This window comes from Gadus macrocephalus, chromosome 4 (genome assembly GCF_031168955.1).
Source record: "Gadus macrocephalus chromosome 4, ASM3116895v1".
NCBI classification, from domain to species: domain Eukaryota; kingdom Metazoa; phylum Chordata; class Actinopteri; order Gadiformes; family Gadidae; genus Gadus; species Gadus macrocephalus.
The window spans coordinates 3,060,267-3,085,455 of record NC_082385.1 but is presented as its reverse complement, the minus strand read 5'-3'; the positions used below and the strand labels follow the sequence as shown (position 1 = coordinate 3,085,455).

The 25,189-nt window shown below is 47.7% G+C and overlaps 2 protein-coding genes across 6 annotated transcripts in view; one reads left to right on the top strand and one right to left on the bottom strand.

The window, feature by feature from the left end:
- The window catches only part of etv6 (ETS variant transcription factor 6), a 21,885-nt gene extending 17,336 nt beyond the window's left edge, over positions 1-4,549 (bottom strand). The window contains exons 1-2 of one of the 3 annotated variants that reach the window (XM_060048611.1): positions 4,175-4,549; positions 2,478-2,607 (exon numbers count right to left, since the gene is read on the bottom strand). In XM_060048611.1, the coding sequence (XP_059904594.1) occupies positions 2,478-2,607; positions 4,175-4,207 (163 nt within the window). In that variant the 5' untranslated portion in view covers positions 4,208-4,549. The remainder of the gene's footprint in view (positions 1-2,477; positions 2,608-4,174) is intronic. The other 2 variants (XM_060048609.1, XM_060048610.1) reach the window with 2 other exon arrangements.
- Positions 4,550-8,660: 4,111 nt separating this feature from the next.
- On the top strand, positions 8,661-20,973 carry LOC132454944 (protein mono-ADP-ribosyltransferase PARP12-like). 3 transcript variants are annotated; one of them, XM_060048572.1, is made up of 12 exons: positions 8,661-9,298; positions 9,960-10,098; positions 10,341-10,887; positions 11,156-11,209; positions 11,345-11,471; positions 14,184-14,409; positions 14,537-14,645; positions 15,583-15,679; positions 16,773-16,854; positions 17,150-17,280; positions 17,663-17,814; positions 18,611-20,973. In XM_060048572.1, the coding sequence occupies exons 1-12, from the start codon at positions 9,021-9,023 to the stop codon at positions 20,284-20,286; spliced, it is 3,618 nt and encodes a 1,205-aa protein (XP_059904555.1). In that variant the 5' UTR covers positions 8,661-9,020; the 3' UTR covers positions 20,287-20,973. The 3 variants fall into 3 exon arrangements, with proteins under 3 accessions (XP_059904555.1, XP_059904554.1, XP_059904556.1); XM_060048571.1 differs by having other exon boundaries at positions 8,664-9,298; positions 16,770-16,854; XM_060048573.1 differs by having other exon boundaries at positions 8,672-9,298; positions 14,184-14,352; positions 16,770-16,854.
- Positions 20,974-25,189: the final 4,216 nt, after the last annotated feature.

Genomic DNA, 25,189 nt, shown 5'->3' with positions numbered 1-25,189 from the left:
AGTCAGGGAACTTGGCAGGGACACAAACAGAAACGCAGACCTGTTGAGACCTCTTCCTTTTTTCGGTTACAATACAAAAGAGGAAGTAGAACACAGAGGAGCCGGGCGGTGGGGGGTTGGTTGGGGGGGGGGGGGGGGGGGGTGTTTCCTGTGCACTGACCACATGGCCAATGGCAAGAGACGTCGCAGAACTCGGAACTCGAAGTCGAGCGCTAACGGGGGCTGGCCGCGGGCTGTAGCAGTGACAGCAGCAGCAGCGGGTTAGCGGGTTAAATATTGATAGCTCCATTGATAAAGCCGAGCCAAGGCTCTCGGTAAACACGGCGGACCCCGTCCTGGCTTGGAGCCAGCCACGCCTGCCCTCTGATTGGCCTAGGGACGGGCGGAGGTAATAGCTGGTCATGGGCCGCGCGAAGCCCCACGCAAGCGGGAGTCAGCAGCTTGGCTCCGCTTCAAAGTCGGGCCCCGGGGGGTGTGTTGGCTTTTTCAACCGACGTCCGCCCGGCTTGACTTTCGCCTTTCTTTGGTCCACGCTAACAAACGGCCCCTCTGCTAGAGGCAGCAGACACAGGTGTAGAGTTACCTGGGCAAAACCACACCTTGATAACACGCAGACAGCTGGGGGACGTAAGGCCCGTGCTCTATCTCCACGCCTCTCTCTACCTCTACCCCCCCCACGCTCTCCTTCTCTCTCTCTCTCTCTCTCTCTCTCTCTCTCTCAATGCACATTATGCTCCCGTTGGGACCCTCCCACTGTTGGGACCCTCCCACTGTTGGGATCCCTCCCACTGTTGGGATCCCTCCCACTGTTGGGATCCCTCCCACTGTTGGGATCCTTCCACTGTTGGGATCCTTCCACTGTTGGGATCCTTCCACTGTTGGGATCCCTCCCACTGTTGGGATCCCTCCCACTGTTGGGATCCTTCCACTGTTGGGATCCCTCCCACTGTTGGGATCCTTCCACTGTTGGGATCCCTCCCACTGTTGGGATCCTTCCACTGTTGGGACCCTTCCACTGTTGGGATCCTTCCACTGTTGGGATCCCTCCCACTGTTGGGATCCTTCCACTGTTGGGATCCCTCCCACTGTTGGGATCCTTCCACTGTTGGGATCCTTCCACTGTTGGGATCCTTCCACTGTTGGGATCCTTCCACTGTTGGGACCCTCCCACTGTTGGGACCCTCCCACTGTTGGGATCCCTCCCACTGTTGGGATCCTTCCACTGTTGGGATCCTTCCACTGTTGGGATCCTTCCACTGTTGGGATCCTTCCACTGTTGGGATCCTTCCACTGTTGGGATCCTTCCACTGTTGGTATCCATTTTTCTGGATTTTGCCTGTAGGGCTTCCATTGGCGTGCATCAGAATGCATCATGGGATTTTGAGTTGCAAATACCCGGCACATTTTGAGGACTCATAATATACCATAAAAGTGTTCTTTTTCAACCTCTTCCAAGTTTCAAACAAGACAATGCTAGCCCATAACGAACAATAATTTTACGGTTAATTACTAAACAATGACAAAAAAAAAACCTGACCACCAATAAAAAAAAAGCTAACAAAATGGAGGCGGTCGTTGCGTCGTGACGCCGCGCAGTACCAGCCCTTTACTGCGGCGATGCGGCCCGGGTCCCGTGACTGTGGGCCATCCGTGGAGGAGCTGAACTACTGTACAAACACAGGCCAGCGCCAACGACCCCAGGATATGGTTGAACACCTCCGCAGTCCAGAGGCAACGCATGACCAGTCCACTGCCGGTGTTGTGTTAATATTCAACCAACTGTGGGTGTGTGTGTATGTGTATGTGTATGTGTGTGTGTGTGTGTGTGTGCTAATGTTGACAGCCTCTCGCTGGCGTGTGTGTGCTCCGTCCCCCCATTGGTTCTCATCAAGGTTTTATTTTTAGTGCGTGCAGAGTTTAGGGATTACTGACGTCATTCTGAACAACACAAAACCAACTCCTTCTCCTTCTCTCCTTGAAACACACCGATCCACGCATGGACCCAGGGGCTGCCTCTCACCGCTGGACCGGGTGTGTGCTTGTGTGTATCAGCAGGTGTGTGTGTGTGTGTGTGTGTGTGTGTGTGTGTGTGTGTGTGTGTGTGTGTGTGTTAGCATGGTCGCGTGTGTGTCTGTGTCAGTGTGCACGTACGTGTGTGTGTGCGTTTGTGTCAGCGTGTACATGTGTGTCAGCAAGAAAGTGTCTGCGTACGTGCGTGCGTGTGTTTACACATTTGTCGTCGTGTACAAGCGTGTGTGTGTGTCAGCATGTACGTGTGTGTCAGCATTCAAGAGTGTGTGTCAGTATGTACATGTGTTTCAACCTCTGTATGCGCGAGTACGCGCGCGTGTGTGTTCGCAGCTACATGTGTGCTTGCGTGTACATCCATGCGCGCGTGTGCGCGTGCGTGCGTGTGCGTGTATGTGCGTGTGTGTGTGTGTGTGTGTGTGTGGGCGGCGCAGGTGCACTGGACTCACGCAGGTGGGTGGGCAGCCGGGTGGGGTCCTCCTCCATGCGGCCGGTGGGCCGGGCGGCGGGGGCATGGACGGGGGAGGAGGTGGAGTTGGGCTGGGGGCTGGCCGACGGACTGAAAGAGCTTCTCTCCTGCTGCGGATACACACAGGGGACACGGGGCATGCCTCACTAGGATCCACCACACACAAACACACACACACACCATCGTCTTCTTCATTATCATCGTCGTCGTCATCATGAGGGCAGGATGGTGGACAGGGGGGCGACGGGAGCTCAAGAGGAAGAGCGGGTTGGCTGGTAACCAGAAGGTTGCTAGTTCGATCCCCGGCTCCTCCAAGCTGAGCGTTGAGGGGTGCCTGAGCAAGCACCCCCTCACCCTGACTGCTCCTGACCAGCTGGCTGTCGCCCTGCGTGGTTGACTCCACCGTCGGTGTGTGAATGTGTTAATGAATGGTAATAAATCGCCTTGGATTAAAGCATCTGCAAAATTCCCTAAATGTTAATCATCATCGTGGGGGCAGGCTGGTGGAAAGGTTCTGGGTTCGATCCCCGTGTCGGTAGTTTAAGGTGTAGACGTTCTTGAGAAGATACTGGTTTTCTCTGACATGCGTCTCAGTGCACTGCAGGTCACTTTGATTAAGCATCTGCTCTACATGATAGTATGAGTACAAGTTAGGCTTTACTGCCGTATTGACAGTGTGTGTGTGTGTGTGTGTGTGTGTGTGTGTGTGTGTGTGTGTGTGTGTGTGTGTGTTCACAATACGGCATGACCTGAACTGAGTGGAGTTAGACATATTCTATCAAACAGCTCTACACACACACACACACACACACACACACACACCAGTGTGATGACTTTGGCTACTCACACTTCATCTTAAATCACTCACATAATAAGTCATTAATCTACTGTATTTCGGGCATCATCTGAATTTTAATTTTCTGCTGTTCAAAACCAGTCGTTCACACACTACAGGAACGACCTGGTTCCTATATGTCACTTTCACTTCAGAAGAGAAAGTGCCATGTTGAATTTGACAACACAATTTTCTTCCAATGCCTAGCCAAACTTGGGGCGCTTTAAATTTGAAAGTGGCATCAATGTTTATAAGATGACGTAGTAGAAGGGATTTCAGCACACGATTTGGAATAAATGTTGCATGGGTGAAGTGACCCACCATGCAACAATACAAACAAAAACCCTGTGATCGTTCATGTTATGTGTGGATCCAAATCAATAACACTAAAAACCTTTCCCAAACGCCTCCATAAAAAGTCCACCACATCAATAACTAATGTTGATTTGCACAATCATTTACTCCTTGGTTTTAAACGCACACCACCGCGGATCATGATTTGATTATCCATGTTATTCAAATGCAGGCTTTTACAATCGTTTTATTTAGTTTCCCTTTGGAAGGCAACCCCACAAACCCGTCTCAGATGATCTATTCCCGGGAGACATCTATCCTGCTGCTATGGATCATCTCAATGATCGTGACCAGATCACGTCCAACGTGTGGGCGACGTGAAGCCGCACAGCGGGGGATCCGCCAGCTTCACCCCGCAGCGAAACGAGTCCGAAACGAGCCCGAGCAACAGATGACAAACAACATATGTGATCAATCCATGAAGTCAAGTGGTCTGGACGGGTCTCTGCTTCAAACACACATCGGACGATCGGATTCAAACGCACTACCTTGGTCGTGATCGAGGAGGATTCGGACATCATCTCCCGTGAAGTTGTGCTCCTCCACTTCGGGTTTTTACGCTTTCCCGTCTTATCCGAAAAAAAACAACCCCCCTGGCCCGCCGACCCCCGGCTCAACAGCAGGCAGTGGGTCTGTTTCACCTCGGAATAAAAGTTATCTCTACTTCACCATCACCCGATCTTGTACAAACTTCTTTTGTTTCCATTCGTTGGTCGCCGTGTTGTCGGCCCTACATCTCGGCAGCGCGCTGGTTAATCCCTTCCTGGAAGATCGGAGTGAACGACGGACATCTCGCCGAGCTCATTGATTTGGATGTGTAAACGGCGAAATGACGTGAGTTCCCAGCATCGAGCCTTGCCCCCTTAAAGGGAAACCCGAAGCAGGAAACCGCTGATCGTGTTGCACGGCAGCAGCGCTGCTGTGCAGCGGTCGTACGGCGCAACAGCGACCTCTGCGGCCGCTGGGGGTACTGCAGCCGCCGGGAGCGCCTTTTTCTCACCGTGATGGGTTGTTGTTGCCGAACAGAGAAATCAGTTTCACACACTGTGTTGAATATGCACTTTGTTAGACGATGGGTAGATATATACCGTATATATATATATATATATATATATATATATATATAGAGAGAGAGAGAGAGAGAGAGAGAGAGAGAGAGAGAGAGAGAGAGATGTAGGCCTACTTCATATCATTGATACATAGATAGATGAATAGAAAGATTGATGACAGCATTTAACATAGATGGGTAGAAAGAACGATTTATATCTATCGTAGATAGAAAGATTGGTATATGTATCGAAGATAGATAGATAGAAAGAGAGAAATATATACACTATACATCATAGATAGAAAGAAAGATTGATATAGGATATATAAATCATAGATAGCTAGATGGATAGATTGCTAGATCATTATAGTCTTTGTCTAGTACTCATTTATTTTATTCAGATGCTCTTCACTTTAAATAATTTAAACAACTTTAATAGCTGAAGTGGAAATAAAAGGTGCAACAATTTTTTCTGCAGAAACACAAGCAGACCACCGGTCCCAGTCCGGCACAGACCCCCTGGAGGCGGGCCCTAGAGTCCACCTGTCAGTCACAACTACATCCTGTCCAGACAGGATGAAGCACCAAATAATGTCTGCATTTTTTATTTTGCGTTTACATTACTACCGCTGTTATTGTATATCATATTGTTGTGTATTGTATTGTTAGAGTTGTATATTTGCAGTATTTTGTTATTCTTATTGTAAGTGCATATTTATTATTTTCTAACATCCTTTCTGCCCTAATTATTGATCCAGGAAGAATAAAGTGCATCATCTTGTCTTCCCCCTGGGGAGGCCAGCCAATCAGGTGCGTCGGTCTCAGCTCATCTCCATTCACACCAGAGCCTGATACACCACCCCTCTGATCAGTGTGAAGCTCCGACCATACAACCTGCACTGCTGTGAGTGAGTGAGTGAGTGAGTGAGTGAGTGAGTGAGTGAGTGAGTGAGTGAGTGAGTGAGTGAGTGAGTGAGCGAGTGAGCGATGAAACTGCGTCCAGGCAGGGTTCTAGTCCAGAGGCTGGCCAAAACGATGCGGTCACAACAAACCTCGGACAGAACCGCACTTGACGCCGTGACAGATGGAAGGGACTGTCCAACACCAACACAGACCCTTTCCACAGAGACGCCATCATAGTCTTAGTATTCCCCAAATCTCGGGTAGACTAAACTAAACTTTCCTCAACAAGCGATCACAAGTCTAGTATCATTGCCTGGGTACACAAGAGTTGCAGACCCCTATAGTAGCTCTACTCTGCTTAGTGACCTGTCTTTGTCCTCTGTGAAAAGGGGCTATTCTAGTTCGGGTATTACCCCTGTGTGTGTGAGAGGGTGTATCAGGGTGTCAGATTCCCACTGTAACTCAATCTCCCAGCACATGAAGGGAAGTGCCCGGTCAACATCCAACGCCTTTCTGCAGAGGTTAGTTTGTGTTACAATAGTGTTGTAACGAAAGAATCCCGCCATCAACGTCTTTGCACTGAATTTGTGCCCTCCCTCATTTGAATTATTTACATATTCGTTAGAATTCCAGTTAAAGGAAAAATCCGGTGTAAAATGGATTTGGGATATGTTTGGTATGATAACGAGTTGGAATGTTCGTTTTCGAGCAAAAAAGGCGCATATAGACGCATTCTTCAGTTGGCTGTTTTTAGCCGATTCAATCAAAACGCTATAAACTTGGAACGATAGGGGCATGCGTTATGGTAAAAACTAAATCGCTATTTTAAACCACCTATAGGCTAGAAGTAGCCCGAAATTTCTTTAGTAGTATAATAAGGGTCTTAACATATAAAACAAGGCAGTGATAACTTTGTAAGTGTACAGATTGTTCATTAAAAAGGACATTTTATACACCATCAGTAGCCTAGTTCACCCGTCGACGCCATCTTGTTTTAAGACTCGATAACTAGATTGACGAACACAGAGATTGTGCCATCCGTCAACAACACGCAAACTCTGTGTTCGCCAATCTACTTATCGAGTCTTAAAAACAAGATGGCGTAAACGGGTGAACTAGTCATGGGATTGTTTGTATAAAATGTCCTTTTAAATAATCTGTACACTTACAAATGCCTCGTTTTATATGTTAAGACCCTTATTATACTACCAAAGAAATGTCGGCCTACTTCTAGCCTTTTAAGTGGTTTAAAATAGCGATTTAGTTTTAACGAAAACACATGCCCCTATCGTTCCAAGTTTATAGCGTTTTGATAGAATCGGCTAAAAACAGCCAACTGAAGAATGCGTCTATATGCGCCTTTTTTGCTCCAAAACGAACATTCCAACTCGTTATCATACCCAGTGTTGGGGGTAACGATATTACTTTTTTGGGTAACGAAGTAGCCTAAAGTAGCGCGGAAGCAGGTGACACAGAAAGACCGGCTGGTTGCAGGGTTCATTGTAGGAGACATGCTTCCCCTGTCGACTATTGAATCGCCCAGATTTAGAAAAATACTAGATAAAATACCCGTGACTCGCAAGCCAACATCCGTCAGAAAGACATTTTCCCATTACCTGAACAAGTGTTATACCGACATGGAATCAAAGCTCTAAATAATTAGTCCTCCCTGGATCATGTGTCCACCACCTCGGACATTTGGTCCGCCAACAACAAAAGTTACTTAGAAATGACGGTGCACTGGATAGACAGCATTACTTTAAAACTTGAGAAGGCTGCTCTTGCCTGCAAGATGGTGAGAGGAAGACAAACTTACGATGTCATAGCTTGCAAAATAGATCAGGTTCATTCAGCCTTTCGACCACATAAAGTAACAGCATGTGTCACCGCCGCTTAAGTGCATTTCTGTTTTAATTGTATGGGATAAAGTGACCTTTTTATATTTTTCATTGACCACTTAATTTTTGTTCTCATGTTTCCCAAAGCCTGTGTTTTGAAACTTGTGTGTTGGTATACTACTGATTGACCTCACCATAGCCTACTCTATCCTGTTGTTTGTGGATTGTACAGTGAGGCATTTATTCGTGCAGACAGTGATATCGTTCTTTCATCTTTTCTATTAATTATTTTTTAATTAATTTTATTGTATGACAATGTTTATATGTGAAGTACTTTGAGTCTGCCTTGTGTATGAAAAGTGCTAATAAAGTTGCCTTGCATTGCTTTGCCTTTCACATGGTTTTATATGCTATTTTGTATAGATTTATACAATTAACACTAATAAGTGATGATAGGGCTATGATGTTTGTCCATGTATCTGTAAATTAAGAAACGGGAAAATAAAGTAATAAGTAGTGAAGTTGCTTTTCAAAAGTCAGTAACTCGTTAAGTAATCTCATTACAATTTACAGAAGTAACTAGTAATAAGTAACTAATTACTTTTTTTGAGTAACTACCCCAACACTGATCATACCAAACATATCCCACATCCATTTTACACCGGATTTGTCCTTTAAGCAACGACATCGTTAATTTCAGCAAATCAAAACGAGCACCCTTCCCCCCCCCCCTCCTCGCTCCGTCCACAGGTGTGATTCGTGCGAAGACGGACGTTTCTATGGCAACCGCTAGTCGGTGGCGTGCGTCTGGACATACTCTCCACATACATGCTCCATTCCATACCATTTAAGAACTCTCCTCCGAACCTCACTGACCAGTAGGGCGTGACGTGTCCACCCCCATCTGGAGACACATGCTGGGCTACACCGCCCCTTCGGGATCTGTGCAGTCACGGAGCGGGGGAAGCGAGCAGGGAAAGATTATCGCTGACCCTTGCACCTTTACGGTGGCCCACATTTCCCGACTCGTCCTCTGAAGGGCGCGATGCGTCTCCGCCACCAGAGGGCGCCAGAGCGCTGTACCGCCCATAGACGCGTCGGCCGCAGAGTTGTTACCCGTCAAGAAAGTTAAAATAGTAGCCTAACACAAAAGGAAATAACGGGATGTATGATATTCATAAACCAGTAGACCTACAACTTATCTATGGGTTGTGTTTGCAAAGGGGTTTGTGCAGCCTAATTGTGCTTTATGTCTTTATTGTATTAGCCTACTACAATTGATAACAAAGAAAAATAATAGAAATGAACCAATTAATCGATAGCTAATTAATATGATCTAAAACAGCCTGTTATAAAATAATGTTAAGAAACCCGAGGAAGTCCGGTGCTGTTTCGTTTACAGCATGTTATTAGGTTTCGTTTTCCAATCGTAAGAACAGGAAACTCATGCCGAATGCATGAATAACCGCGACCAACCAAGTCCAAACTTCAAAGCCGTGTTCAACTTGGAGTGAGAGGCCAGTGAATAGGCTACAGGGCGTTGAAATGGAATCGGCGATAGTCAAATATCTCTGTGGGAACCTCGGATCCACAAACAGGGATGAACTGGTGGCCAACTGTGTGTTTGGAGACGCCTCGACGGTGAACGAGATCATCAGCAACCGAGACCGGTTCGCCAACGCGCCTTATAATGGAGAGAAGCATCTGATCGCCAAGACGGCTCTCCGACTGTGCAGAAGGCTGCTGTGCGCTGGACCTGGATGCAGCAGTTTACATCTCTGTAAAACCTACCTGTACGGCGAGTGCCAGTTTGTTCCTGGAAGGTGAGGGCCGATTTACTATCATGCATGGTGCACCAATGGGCCCTAAATGTTGTATTTATTTTGTATCACTTACCGAGCGTTAAAACACTCCCGTAGAGTGAGAAACCTTGACCTGCAGTTCATTTCTCTATCTATCTATCTATCTATCTATCTATCTATCTATCTATCTATCTATCTATCTATCTATCTATCTATCTATCTATCTGTCTGTCTGTCTGTCTGTCTGTCTGTCTGTCTGTCTGTCTGTCTGTCTGTCTGTCTGTCTGTCTGTCTGTCTGTCTGTCTGTCTGTCTGTCTGTCTGTCTGTCTGTCTGTCTGTCTGTCTGTCTGTCTATCTATCTATCTATCTATCTATCTATCTATCTATATCTATATCTATATCTATATCTATATCTATATATATATATATATATATATATATAACATACAGTGTGGTGGACCCCCGTTGACGTTGCCCAGTGGAGTTAAAGGTGCTCTATGTGAGATTAAAGGGGTACCATGACCATCACATGTGAGTTGTAATTGTGTTATTCTTCGGCTTCTCGTGAGGGGAACGACTATCATCTCGTGGTAGGCGTTCCTTGAACACGTGATGTTTTCCAAATGCGTGCGACTCCCTGACCGTTTTCTGCGGACGTCCCCCCCCCCCCCCCCCCTACAGGCAGGCCAGGTGTTCCTTCTCCCACGACCTCCACTCAGAACACAACGCCGGACTTCTGAGAACACACGGCTTGGAAGATCTGGACAAGAAGGAGATATGTGTGTTACTGCTGCAGAACGACATGGACCTGCTCCCCTCTGTACGTTTTTGTCGCTCAAAATACACTTTCACTTTAATTTTGTGAGCGACCATTACCAATAGTTAAATATTTTTTTATTTTAGAATACAAATTTAATTCCAAAATAGAATTTTTTTAATTCCTTGAAATGTCTTTATATAATATTTTTTTTTTTTAACTATGTAGATCAGCATTGCTCTGCCATGCGAATATCCCTGTCCTGAATGACAATCATCAAAAACACCCCCTCTCCATCCCGACAGGTGTGCTTCGACTACAACAACGACGGATGCCAGGAGGGCTGCAAAAGGATCCACATCTGTGAGCAATACCTGCGTCGTAACTGCTGCTGCTCGCTGGCCCACGACTTCTACGAGCCGCAGCCCATCGAGGTGCTGCAGAAGAGCCGCATCCCCAACGACCTCATGGCGGCCATGAAGCCGCTGTACATCAACAAGAAGGTCCTGAGTGGCATCGAGCACAAGGCCAAGAAGGCCGGACAGACCAATCAGGTCCCTGGGACCGGTGGAGCTGGTGGTGGTGGTGGTGGTGGTGGTGGTGGTGGTGGTGGTGGTGGTGGTGGTGGTGGTGGTGGTGGTGGTGGTCGTGGTGGTGGTGGTGGTGGTGGTCGTGGTGGTGGTGGTGGTGGTGGTGGTGGTGGTCGTGCCGGTGGATCTGGTGGAGCTGGTGGTGGTGGTGGTGGTGGTGGTCGTGCTGGTCGTGCTATGGGTGGTGCTCGTGGTGCTATTGCTATCGGTAGAGCTGGAGCTCCAAGAGGTGGAGCTGGTGGAAGGAAAAGACCGCCTCGAGGTAAAGCCGGAACGAGGATTTGATATTAACATTTGTTTACCCCTATATGTTTTTGTGTGTGAGTGAATCAGCTTCAGCACATTCTAAAGTCCATTGATATATCTGCGTTTCAAAAGAACAACGACTAAATATTATTTGAAATACAACACGGTGTCATAAATAAAATATATTATGACGTTTTAAGTGCGATGTCTGGAGAACTGGGTTTTAAACCCATTTTAAACCTTCCATTGAAGTGCTCGTCCAATGAACTTTGTTTGTTTTTCAGATAAAACCGAGATTTGCATGTACTTCCTTATAGGCACCTGTAGACACACCATAGGTGAGTTCAAACGAACGGATCTTATTTAAAACTCAATTGTACACAAAAAACCTGTTGCCACCTGAGCACCAGAGATGACCTGTTGTGTTAGCCGTATGAATCACCGATAATCCTGTTCCTCCCTGTCTTCTTCAGAAAGGTGTTTCCAAGCTCATTGCAGGCTGCCTTACAGCTGGGAAGTTCTGGAGGGCCATCAGTGGACGCTGCTGGATAGCTCAGAGAAGATAGAAGAGGATTACTGTAACCCCAAAAAGACACACAGGTATGGGACATCCCAGTTTGAAACTCTTCTGTTTAAATTAGCCTAAGAAGGTGAATCCAGGTTTGAACAGTGGTGGGCCGTCAGGGCCAGCAGGGCCTTCTCTGCTGGCCCTGTCAAAATCGGAATAATAAATAAAAAATTTTTTTTTCAAAATGAGATTAATTTGTGTCTGAACGCATCTTAATTCCCAATTTTATTTCAGTACTTACAACATTATTCCAGAAGGAAAACCGTTTTTTTTTTTGTAAGGCTGAGCTCAGCTGAATAACGCATCTCACAGCTAGGTTACATGGACCGGCGGGGCCAGCACTAAAAGTATTGCTACCCTTTCGCTGAAGCTGCCACCTCCCATTGGATAATAAATTTGACTGACGTGTGTAATCAGCCAATCAGATGTTGATCTGAAATAATAGAACGACCCCAGGGCCCAGCAAAGATAGCGCTAAAAGATTTTTTCAGTTGTTTGAGAAATGTAACTTACCTTATCAACTGCAGCCGTTTCCTCTTCTCCTTTTCACCCATGGGAAAGTGGTAAATAGACAATTCTGTCTTTTTTTTTTAATCAGACCTGTTCAAACAGCTGGGAACACAGCACTGCGGCATTGTAGAAATACGTTTGTTTTGATGTTCAACGGAGCAGTTGGACCCAGAAGTTTTATTTTGCAAGGGTGTTACGTCACGCTTAACTGCCGGATATGCGGGCGCTGGCCCCCAGTGATGTCATCAGCGAATTTTGAATCGTTGGCGGTACAGAGTAGTGGTGGATTCAATGATTCGTTTCCGTGACCCAGTTCGTGTGATTCAGTTCGCCACGAGGAGTCGTTCGCGAATCGTTCGTTCGTTCGTTCGTTCAGTCGAGTTTCCGGTAGCACCAACTCCACTGAGTCTGACTGACTCAGCTGAGAACCGTGCAATGGGGTCCATTCCATGGTGCGATTTACCGCTACCGGAAACCAGGCTGAACGAACAAACGATTCGTGAACGACTCCTCCTAGTTCAGTCGAGTTTCCGGTGAATCGATTCACCGGAAACTCGACTGAACGTGGAGGAGTCGTTCGCGATTCAGCCTAGTTTCCGGTAACGGTGAATCGCATCATGGAATGCACACCATTGCACGGTTCTCAGTTGAGTCAGTCAGACTCAGTGGAGTTAGTGCTACCGGAAACTCGTTCGTTCGTTCAGTCGAGTCTCCGGTGAATCGAATGGTGAACGAGACGACCGAATGAACGAGAGAGACGAACCGGTTCAGTTCGTTCGTCCTAAAGACTCGGTCATTGAACCGGTTTGCGAACGAACGAGCCAACACTATTACAGAGTTGATAGTGAACTACTATGCCTACCGCCTTCACAGCACATAGCGATCCTGTTTCTGATCTCCTTCGTTTGCCTTTTTCAAGGCGATCGTTTGGAGAGAAGGCAGACTTTATTTCAAGAGGAAGACCTACACCGAAGCCTGATGGGCTGACCCCGGCCGGTAAAGGTTTTGTGCGGCACTTTGCAGCCGCTATGACTGGCTAACGGCTAGCACCGTTCAGAACAACCTATTCTACTCGCCGTGTTTGCTGTTCCACATCAGTGAGGGGACATGGAACAGCGCCGGATTTAGCAGTCTTATAGCTTCACCAAGGCAGCTTTAAAACATCAGGCCATGGGTGATGGGTGAGTTTTACTTTGCACTGTGTAGGAGCGATAATGTAGTTGTGGTACTTTAGTTCATAACGCATTTTTTTTAATGGTTTGAAACACAAATATATTGCTGGAATTTGGGCAGTAGGCTCAATGGTAATGCTTTGTGTGGATGCTGCTTAATAAGCATATTCAATTAACCCGTTCACTACTACTCCTGTTGGCTTAATATTCTGGCTGGAATAGCTGTTGTAAAATATGTGGGATAAAGGCCTACTTATTTTTGTTAAAGGGGACCTATTATGCTTTTTCGACTTTTATGACCTATACATGTTGTTAGAATGATTAATAGTCATGTTTAACCATACACAAAAAACGATGTAGATTTTCGTGAAACTCTTCCTCTCATCTGGGCGCTTTCAGCATTCTCTGTCAACGCTCGGTTTCGTCCTACTCCGCCCCCTCCTGCCAACCCAACTCCGTTGTGATTGGTTACTTCACCGCCACCTCAGACTGTCAGCAGGGAATACGTCGAAATGCATGTACGTCATTATTTGACACTTAAGTATGGTTAAACATGACTATCAATCATTATAACAACGTTTATAGGTCATAAAAGTCGAAAAAGCATAATAGGTCCCCTTTAATGAACTGGCGTTGCACTTGTAATATTGTCGCTATAGGCTACTTTATTTAATCCGTTGAAGTTGCGAAAGCATCCGGTGAAAATAACAATAACTGTGAACACTTGTTTTTGTGTCATGCGTGTGCGCTGTTGTTGTTGCTGAAGATCATCCGTCTTGTTGTGGATGTTATGCAGTAGCGCATATTGTGGCTGTATTGGCACCTAATATGAAATTTGTGTTTGGGGGTTGGCCGTTGGTGGAGTTCGTTACTGAAGGCCCTGACTTAAACCCCAGTTTTTAGCCCAGTTTAAAACCTCACTTTGCTCCTGTTGTATTCCCAATGTCTGGTCAATTTTAATCATTGATTTGATGCAACAAAAGTTGTGTTGTGTTTCTGTGCTGCACTTGCAATCTCTAAACCCACATGCTGAGGGTCAACGGTGTGTGATGTTTCCTGCAGCACGGTGGATGTAGAAGCGGTGTGCTTTGACACCATGACGCGCGGACTGCAGAAGGTCAGGCGTCTCTCCTCCATCTCCTCAGTCCTCCTGCCCACCTTCCTACTCACCACCGAGTGGCTCTGGTACTGGGAGGACGAGAATGGGAACTGGAACCAGTACGATTCACCGGTGAGTTCAGCACCATCGCAAAGTGATGCCAGCCTGAATCTGCTCACATCCGCAGACGTAATAAACCAGACGTTTGTTTGTTGTTTGTAAACGTTAAGTGTGTGTGTGTGTGTGTGTGTGTGTGTGTGTGTGTGTGTGTGTGTGTGTGTGTGTGTGTGTTCATTCGCCTGCTCGCCCTCTCCAGACCAACAGCAGCACAGAGCTGGAGCAGAAGTTCCAGAACGACCCCCAGGAGGTGATGGAGTTCACTGCAGGGTCCCAGGACTACACAATCAAGGGCGCACTCACACTAGGCAAGTTTGCCTGTTCCGTGCTGCAGGAAGATTCAGCACGATTCCCCCCCTCCCCACTCCCCCCCGCTGGCCCGTGGTCACACTGCTCCCATTGGCCGTCGCACTGGGCACGATTGCTCCTTCATACATACGTCATCACGTCGTAATACGATAAATACGTCATCACCAAGCGTGGTGTCCAGCTGCGACTGAATGCTGTCGTCGGCCCAAATTTCAAGTAAACACTCGACTTCACTATCGCACCAACGTAAACCCACTCGTGAACCGCTTGCCGCCATTGTTTAAAATGATTGTTGTGGAGAAGAAGGGCATGGACCTATAAAGAAAGAAGGGTCGCGCAAGGAGTGTGCGCATGTCATCTCATTAGCATCTGTACTTTGGCCACGGCACACCTCTCCCAAGTGTGCCGTGGCCAAGGGGCTGTTCCGTGCTGGAATACGGAGGGCGTGGCCACACTAGCCAAACGTTCCAGACTTTAGTATGCAAATGAGCTCGGGTACGGGGCCGCGGCCCTAGTGTGAGTGGCCCCTTATCAGCCTCCAGGGTGAGGCCACCGTTACTACCCCCCCCACCCCCCGACCCACACAACACAACAAACTGCTCATCCATCCACCACGGTGTACAACCCCATGAGCTGGTATTGTTTGTCATACGTTTGTCATACACTCGTCAGGAGAGGTTAGGGTGAGGCGTCTTGCTCAGGGAGGGACACCTCGACACTAAGGAGGAGCCGGGGATCGAACTAGCAACCTTCCGGTTACCAGCCAACCCGCCCTACCTCCTGGTCTAAGCAAACCCTTGAACAAGCAGCGAACTCTGCCTTTGCTCTTTTAAAGATCTGTCATGAGAACTCTCTGTGAGTCGCTTCAGACAGTGTCTGCTGGATGACTATGTGGAAACGTAGCATCATAAGATTTGTATTCCTTCCTTTTTGCAGACATGATCCAGACCAATAAGAGTTACGGCACCAAGAGGCTGGTGAGGCGACGGCCTCGCTTCCTGTCCTCCGCCGACGTGCAGGTCATCAGGACAAGGTGAGTTCCACCTGGAGGACGGACTGCCTCTCTGTTCGCTTTTAGAGAAGTCAAACGTCTTGGTCCCGCTACACCAGTGGCTCTCAAACTTTTTCTACTAGTTTACCCCCTTCTAAGGGCACATTCACAATATGCCATCTGTACCGTGCCCGAGAACGTTCATCCCCTAAAGTCTAGATCGTTTGGCTATTTTGAGTACGCCACCCGTACTCAAGTACAGTTAATTTCCGTGGCCTGAGTACACTTCAGAGAGGTGTGCTCAAGCCACGGTACAGATGCTAATACGCAACCGTATGTACAAGAGGCAACCGTACTCAAGCCCAGTTGAGATTGCCTAGTGTGAGCACAGGCCAGCGGCACAGAGGTGGGAGGGGGGGGGGGGGGGCAATCGTACTTGAGTATGGTAGTGTGAGTGCGCCCTATGTTATATTTTCAGCGGAAGGAGTACCCCCTTCACCTGCACAAAACATTTTGGGCAGAATAAAATATAATGAAACATGAATAATGTATGTGCGTTCTATTTGGCAGTGTAAACATGAACATTAAAAGGGTCACGTTTCAACCACTTGTCCAGTTTCTGCGATTTGCTATTGTCTAGCTTTCAGAGTTCAAAGTTGCTCATGTTGGAAAAAAAGATAAACTTTACTTTTTAATTTGCTTCGTATCCCCTGTGGTACCTCAAAGTGCCCCTAGGGGTACGCGTACCCCCATTTGAGTACCAGTTATACACAATATAAGAAAAGCATGACCCAGCCCCCTTCAGGCACACCCATACCCAGCTCCAACCCTGATGAATCCAATCACTATCACTTTTACTGCTTCATGACCAGGAAGCTTTGGGAAATGTTCCATTCCTACTTTATGAAAATGTCCACGCACAGACGATTGTACGCCCTCAGAAAGCACCACTGACTGGCGACTTTGTATCGTCGTATCTGCCGTCACAACTCTATGCTAATATTGACCCTCCTTTTTCAGTGAGACACAGCCCTACTTTTACATCAGGCACTTTGGATAGCTGCCTTATAAACCACACAAGGGTCCTTTCTATTACGCTGCAAGTGAAGTTATTATTGTTTTTCTATTTCAGTAGAAGGCCTCCAAATGGTCCAACAAATGTCCTAGCTATGCCAAGACACTGGGACAGGACTCAGGTTCCTGAGACTGGACATAAGGTTAAGATAATTATAATTTATTGGAAGAGTTACAAGCAACCACATGTTGCGTCTTTCATTTTTAATTTTAAGATCATAAAGTACATGCGTTAATAGAAACATAATAAGAAAAATGATGTTAACTTCTTTATTTCTCAGTATTATCCAGTGTCGATGGTGATGACATCCTGATGATAAACAAATTTAGGATGTATTTAAAAAGTATTTAAAAACACGAGTCTCATGATATACACCTTTGGGTTGTTTTAACTGTTCTCAAAGGTAAATTAAGACCGTTCTCCTCCGTCTCTGGTAGAAAGTTCTGCTGCAAGATTCGTCCGAAGAATACAAAGAGGTGGAGACGCTGTTTCGTCAGACGATGACCAATGTTGACATCGTGAAGATCGAGAGGATTCAGAACAAGAGTCTCTGGGACCAATTTCAGTTGTACGTCGCTCGGTCGGAGAAGACGTAAAATGGGTTAGGCCGACACCAGGAAAATCAAACACAGCACGCTGTTCGACTCAAAAAGATAACGCTTATGATGATCAACTGTCATTTAAACCCCTAACCCTTTTAAATGGTTGAAAGGACATTGTTTAAAAACACGATTTTTTATCATAAGCATTAAACACTATTATTTTTATCATTATAAGAATTATCTTTTTGAGTCTAACACCATACGGTGTTTGATTTCTCTCGCGTCGGCCATTTTAAGTACGTGTTCGACTCGTACGGTGCGGACCTGTGCGGTGTTCGACTCAACGTTAACGTTTACAACAATCAACTGAAATATTTAAAATATCTTTTAAATCCTGTTTTATAAAAGGCAAAGGGAACAAATGAAGACGAAGAACGGGGGCCGTTGCGTGGCCGAGAGGAAGCTGTTCCACGGCACAGACTCCAAGTACATCGATGCCATCTGCTGCTCGAACTTTGACTGGAGGATCTGCGGAACCCACGGGACCGTCTACGGCAACGGTGAGCTAGCCGCTACGACACCGCTGCAGGGCTTAAAGGTGCAGTGTGTACGATGAGGGGCATCAAGCACAACAGTCGTGGCAGGGATTGTGTATACAAAAGTGTGTTTGAGTTATCATACAGCCCATAAAAAAATATCCCAATCGTGTGTTGCTGATTTACAATGAACCTTTAATGTCTACAGAGGGCGTCCAATGCCATGGAGGCTGCCATGTTTCTACAGTAGCCTAGAATGGACAAAGAAGGACTAGTTTCAAATGTTAAATCATAATCACTGTCATACTTAAGCTGTCAAACTATGACCTAAAGCTAGTCGATACCTACTGGCACCTCACAGGTCAGTATCGCCGCCTTACCTGTCCTACGTCGTGGAAAGGGAAAGGTGAGGCAGGGGCGATATTCGGTTGCTTGCAATCTGCATTCTCACCTCTAGATGGCACTAAATCCTACAGACTGCCACTTTAACAACTGACATGTGTTCGATTGGCTTGGATAGCCAAACGCTGACCAAACAAAGTTTAGATGTGACGATATACTTGAAAAGGGTTGAGCCTTTTTGGATAAGATGAATTGAAGGTATTTTCTGTGTGTATTCGATGGATTCAGGGTCTATGTTTCAAAACACAAGCACAAGCTGGAGTTAAAGCAACACTTCATATTTCTTCTCTTCTTATCTTGTCACACTTCCCCCTCGTCCTCTCTTCTCTCCTCTGTCTTATCTCCTCTTCTCCCCCTCTCCCCTCCCCTCCTCTGTCTCCCCCTCTCCCCTCCTCGACTCCTATCTCCCCATCCCCAGGCAGTTATTTCGCCCGGGACGCCAGCTACTCCCACAACTACACCGGGAAGGCCTCGACGGTCCGCTCCATGTTCGTGTCCCTGGTGCTGGTGGGTCACCACACCCGGGGCGAGGCCGGCTACGCGCGTCCGCCCTCCAAGGACGGCGGGGACACCCTCTTATACGACAGCTGCGTCAACGACATCCTCTCGCCTTCCATCTTTGTCATCTTCGACCGGCCTCAGATCTACCCGGAGTTCCTGCTCACTTACAAGGAAAAGCGAGAAAAGGTGTGGGCTCCAGACGACTTGTTCTCCGGGGTACTGGCCGCCGCGCCGGTGGTGAAGCCCACAGCCGTGCCAAGTGGCATGTTCGTAAGGTCCGCATCCTTGGCCAGTGCCATGACCGTGCCAAGGGCCACGCCCGTGCCCAGTGCCACGCCCGTGCCCAGTGCCATGTTTGTGCGCAGGTCTGCGTTCTTGGCCAGTGCCACGCCCGCGCCCAGTGCGACGCCCTTGCCCAGTGCCATGCCCGTGCCCAGTGCGACGCCCTTGCACAGTGCCACGCCCGTGCCAAGAGCCACACGCATGCCAACGGCCATGCACATGCCCAGTGCCACGCCCGTGCCAAGAGCCACACGCGTGCCAACGGCCACGCCTGTTCCCAGTGCCACGCCCGTGCCAAGAGCCACACGCGTGCCAACGGCCACGCCTGTGCCCAGTGCCACGCCCGTGCCCAGTGCCACGTCCGTGCCAAGTGCCATGTCCGTGCGCAGGTCCGCATTCTTGGCCAGTGCCATGTCCGTGCCAAGGGCCACGCCCGTGCCCAGTGCCACGCCTGTGCCCAGTGCCACGCCCGTGCCCAGTGCCACGCCCAGTGCCATGTTTGTGCGCAGGTCTGCGTTCTTGGCCATTGCCACGCCCGTGCCCAGTGCCACGCCCTTGCACAGTGCCACGCCCGTGCCCAGTGCCACGCCCTTGCACAGTGCCACGCCCGTGCCCAGTGCCACGCCCTTGCACAGTTTCACGCCCGTGCCAAGAGCCACACGCATGCCAACGGCCATGCCCATGCCCAGTGCCACGCCCGTGCCCAGTGCCACGCCTGTGCCCAGTGCCACGCCCGTGCCAAGAGCCACACGCGTGCCAACGGCCACGCCTGTGCCCAGTGCCACAACTGTGCCCAGTGCCACGCCCATGCCCAGTGCCACGTCCGTGCGCAGGTCTGCGTTCTTGGCCAGTGCCACGCCCGTGCCAAGGGCCACACCCGTGCCAAGAGCCACACGCATGCCCATGCCCAGTGCCACGCCCGTGCCCAGTGCCACGCCCATGCCCAGTGCCACGCCCGTGCCCAGTGCCACGCCCGTGCCAAGAGCCACACGCGTGCCAACGGCCACGCCTGTGCCCAGGGCCACGCCTGTGCCCAGTGCCACGCCCATGCCAAGTGCCACGTCCGTGCCCAGTGCAATGTTTGTACGCGGGTCTGCGTTCTTGGCCAGTGCCACGCCCGTGCCCAGTGCCACGCCTGTGCCAAGAGCCACACGCGTGCCAACGGCCACACCCCTCCGCAGATTAACAGCCACGCCGGTGTACACCCAGGCCTATGAGGAACCCACTTCACAGTTCTACGTCCCCCGGCCTTCCAGACGCAGCCCCCCGCCCCCGACCTCCCCTAGCCCGAAGAAGTGTGTGGTGAGCTAGGGCGGGGCGGGGCGGGGAGGCGGGGCTAATAAGGTGGTTTCTGTTAGGGTGTTGGATTGGGGCACAGGGCTCATGAGGGTCGCATCCCCGGTGAGTTCTGCTGAGTCATGGTGTGTCGGGACTCGGGAGTCATGGAGACACGCCCCTGGAGGACTTTGGGAATCTGTTTTGGTTTTTTAGATCTACCTTTGGTTCGTGAAAGGGCGGTGGTTCTGTGGAAGGGCTTTGGGTCTCGAAAATGTATTGATTATGTACGTTACAATTATGCAATATACACAGAGAAAAATGCTTTATGGTAACCGTGGGAGATGATATTTGAGTTGCTCTGTGCATATGAGTTAATAATTTTTCAAATCGATGGAAACCACAGCTGGCCTTGATGAAGGATTCACGACGAATCCAGTCTTTCCACACGTCAGCGAGAGGACGTCATCACGAGTGTATATAAAACATTTAAATGGCTGTACTGACCTGTGGCCAGCAGAGGGCAGCAACTACACACGAACCAACTACACTACGACCAATGTCATGATTGCGTTTGATTACCTTAAAATACAGGTTGTTTTGCAGGGTTAAAAACATCATTTATTTGCTGTAGTGTGTATCATCCTGAAGGAACAAGCTGTGATAGCTTTTGTAACTGCAAATGTATTTTTAAAATATATATGCATTTATTGAAAAATCTAATCGTTTTTGAGTCTGTATTGTTTCTGTGCCAATTGTAGTCTCGATTATCAGTCAGTAAATTTTCTTGGCCCATTTACTTAACACATACGTACACACCACCTCATGTCGCGAAGTAGCTCCGGAAAGAGAGAGTGAACACGACTAACGGCGAGAAATTTGGCCCAATCTGGCAACACTGTCAGAGATGTGTGTTTTGGAAAATTATGATGTGATCCTAATCATTGAGTTATAATCCTAAAGCATACAGGTTGCCTTCATCTCTGCGGTTAACGTAGGACTGCTTACAGGGGCGTATACCACCAATTTCTGTGCCCTATATACAAGTCCTGATGCCCCCCCCCCCCCATTTTGTAATGTCATGACGTCTGGGGCTCACTAGCCTATATGCCTTAAGTTATTATGCATCATGTAGAATAATTAAGGCTTAGTATTAATTTAATATTAGCTTGCTTCAGATCAATAGCCTGCTGTTGCAATATTAGCCAACCGTACACTTTATTTATCCTTTACTTTAATAACCAAGGCCTTATCAGTTGAAAGTGTAGCCTATTGTCTGCTCTTGCTTTGGGTCGTCTGTTTGTTTTATGATTTTGGTACTCAAACGTTTTCATGGCAATGCAGCTTCCACCAGTATTAATAGTATTGACAATTACAAAATTGATAATTAGTGTTTTAATTGGCATACTCTTGTATAATGATGACGATTATGCAATGGCCTATTGATTGATTCATGCAGATTGTGTTATGCAAATATACGCAAGTATACTATAATGAAACGGAGGCAGTGTGGACGGACGGAGGCAGTGTGAATGCGACCTCGTTCACACTACATGCGTCCTTCGAAGGATCTCAATGACTTTGCATCGGACGCTCTCGAAATGGATTGTGGGTCCGTCTGTTTGGTTGGCTCAGTGGTCTGCGTCAAAAGTTGAGAAATTTTCAACTTTTTAAGGCAGCGACGGATCCGTTGGCTAATCAGATTGTGTTTTGCAAATATGCGCAAATACACTGTCCAGCTTCTTCCTGCTTGTTATTGCAAAATGGATCCAGTAGTCGCTTGGAGTGTATTTGCATAACCGTGATCTGATTGGCCGACGGATCCATCGCTGCCTGAAAAGTTGGACGATTCTCAACTTTTTGACGCAGGCCATGGAGCCAACAGAACAGACGGACCCACAATGCATTTCAAGAGCGTCGACGGACAGAGGTAGATCTGTCGACGGACAGAGGTAGTCGCCTTGTTCACACTCAATGCGTCTGTCGACGGATGACGAGGGCGTGTGTGACGTATACGGGACTATTCTTTGTAGACGCATACTGCAGCTGAAGAGGAGGTTTTGGGAATGTCTAGTGCTGGCTTGAGACCAATGGGGGTGTCGGTGAGAACACAGGGTTGTCCAGTCAGAGTTCCAAGTTGTATAGGCTTTATTGTCCAAAGGTGCGAGCAGGGCTGTATGGATGGGTCATGGTAGGTATGATGCTAATGTGCAACTAGGTGTGATGGGTAGGTAGTTAGGTAGGATATGCGTGTTACGGTAGGATGTGTGTGGCTAAGGTAGGATGTATGGGCTAAAGTAGGATGTGCGTTAAGGTAGGATGTGTGTGTGGCCAACAGTGTTTGTAATAACGCCGTTTAAAATAACGGCTTTAGTTATTTTTTCAGTAGCGGGGTAATCTAACTAATTACTGTTTCCGTCGTTACAACGCAGTTACCGTTACTGTATGTTACATGCGGTGCGTTACTATTAATTGATTGAATTGAACTGCGTAATCCGAACGCACCCCTGGCTCCACACTCAAACTTCTCGGGAGGAGACCGGGTGGGTGTAGTAAATCACGGGAGGCTTCTTATTGCACAATTAAGGAGCTTTATTTCGTTCCTGACGAACACAGTGTGCAGCATACGTAACATGGTAAACAAGGGCACATGGCTGACTGAACTTGTTCTGTGCCTCACTCATAGGTTAACTCAACCGTAACAACAAAGGGTTGCTGCCACCTAGTGGACAGCGGATTAACATCTTTTAAATACTCTGCCCAGTTATAACATCCCTCCCTCCTTAAGCAGGTTATACAATTATTATTTTTTTTTTTTTTCTCTTTAAACATTCTAACAATACAAACACATCAGTTTCTTTTCTTGTTTGATTAGGTGTCCATATTAAGACCCACTTATCAATGAGTCTTTCTCTTAGTTCAACTGGAAGTCTATAAGATAACTGGGCAACTTAGTTTCCCTTTTGGCCAGTCGCTTCACTGGAGTTTGGTTTGCCACAGCTCTTTGGTCTGAACTTCCTACAGCTTCTGTTGCTGCTGGCTCTTCCAACTGTTCACCACTAAGCACAACCTCCTCAGCATCCAGCCATGCTTCATCTTTTTTGTTGGGCTGAGTTGAAACAGTCTGTTGTTTTTCATTGCCCCTTTCTGGTATCTGGTGGTGATCAAGAATCTGATCCACATGTCTCCTCACTATTCTCTCATCACCCAGCATCACCTTGTATGACACTGGTCCCGTCACTGACTCAATGATTCCTGGAATCCACTTGGGTCCAAAACTGAAGTTCTGGGTCAGCACTGAATCTCCTGTTTTAAAACAGCGTTCTTTTGCCTTTTTGTCATGATCTTTTATTTGTCTTTCTTGTTTTTTCTGCACTCTATTGTTTAGGTCTGGGTGGATTGAATCCAAAGTGCAACGTAGCTTCCTCCCGAGAAGCAGCTCTGCTGGTGAAAGGCCTGTTGTAGTGTGAGGTGTCACTCTGTAGCTGAATAACACTCTGGCTACTTTAGCTGTCAGCGTGCCTTCTGGACATTTTTTCATCATTCTCTTAAATGTTTGTACCCCTCTCTCTGCTAACCCGTTACTGGAGGCATGGTAGGGTGCAGAGGTCACATGACGGATTCCATTTTTACTTAGAAACACGTTGAACTCTGTGCTGATGAAACAAGTGCCATTATCAGACACCAACAACTCAGGTAGTCCATGGTTACTGAAACTGGTACGCAGGCACTCAATTGTGGTGGCTGAAGTGGCAGAGTTCACCGGATACACGTCCATCCATTTTGAATGTGCATCTATGAGCACAAAAAACATTTTTCCCATGAACGGTCCGGCATAATCCACGTGAATACGACTCCAGGGCTTGTCGGGCCAATCCCAGGGGTGTAACGGAGCTGGTGCCGGGACGTTGCGATGCTCCTGACATGTTGTACAGGCCTTTACTGTATCCTCCACGTCTTTGTCCAGCTTCGGCCACCAAACGTAACTCCTAGCCAATGCTTTCATCCTGGACACTCCTGGGTGGCATTGATGAAGTTGTCTCATGGCACTTCCTTGGCCTGGTTTTGGCACAACCACTCTCGACCCCCACATTACACAGCCATTTTGAATACTAAGTTCAAGTTTCCTCACCTCATAAGGGGCAAACTCCTCCCCTTTTTCTTTTGCTGACCAGCCGTCGCGAACCATTTCTCTCACTCTCGACAGTACTGGATCTTTGTCTGTCCATGCTTCCACTTGATCAGATGTCACAAGTGTGATGTCAGAGCTCTCCAGCATGAGAACCCTCTCTTCCGACGTCTCCACTTTTGGTGTATCTGGCAAAGGAAGGCGGCTGAGAGCGTCTGCATTGCTGTGATGTTTTCCTTCCTTATACACTATTGTGTATTCGTAGGCTCTCAGTGTTACAGCCCACCTTTGGATCCTGGGCGAGGCCATTTGTGGTACTGCTTTCATCTCATTGAAAAGTGACAACAAGGGCTTGTGGTCTGTCACTATAGTGAATTTCCGTCCATAAATGTATTTGTGGAAGCGTTGTATTCCAAACATCACAGCGAGCCCTTCCTTATCCAGTTGTGAGTAGTTTTTTTCTGCTGTGTTTAGTGTTCGTGAGGTGAAACCTATGGGTCTTTCAGCTCCATCTGGCATGTGGTGTGACAGTACGGCACCTACCCCGTATGGTGACGCATCACATGACAGCACAATGTCCTTCTCTGGATCGTAATGCACAAGCACCTGAGCTGACTGCATGAGTTCTTTAGATTTTTCAAAGGCTGCTAGTTGTGCATCTCCCCACTGCCACTTTGTGTCTTTTTGTAGCAGTTTGTGCACCGGAGCAAGGACAGTAAACAGATTTGGTAGGAACTTGTTGTAATAGTTTAACAGTCCCAGATATGCCTTCAACTCTGTCACATTTGAAGGTGATGGTGCCTCTCTGAT

Coding starts and splice junctions, on each gene's coding strand:
- LOC132454944 (XM_060048571.1), top strand. CDS start 9,021: ATGGAATCGGCGATAGTCAAATATCTCTGTGGGAACCTCGGATCCACA. Junction 10,888..11,155: donor AAGGAAAAGACCGCCTCGAG/GTAAAGCCGGAA, acceptor TTTGTTTTTCAG/ATAAAACCGAGATTTGCATG. Junction 14,646..15,582: donor CAAGGGCGCACTCACACTAG/GCAAGTTTGCCT, acceptor TCCTTTTTGCAG/ACATGATCCAGACCAATAAG.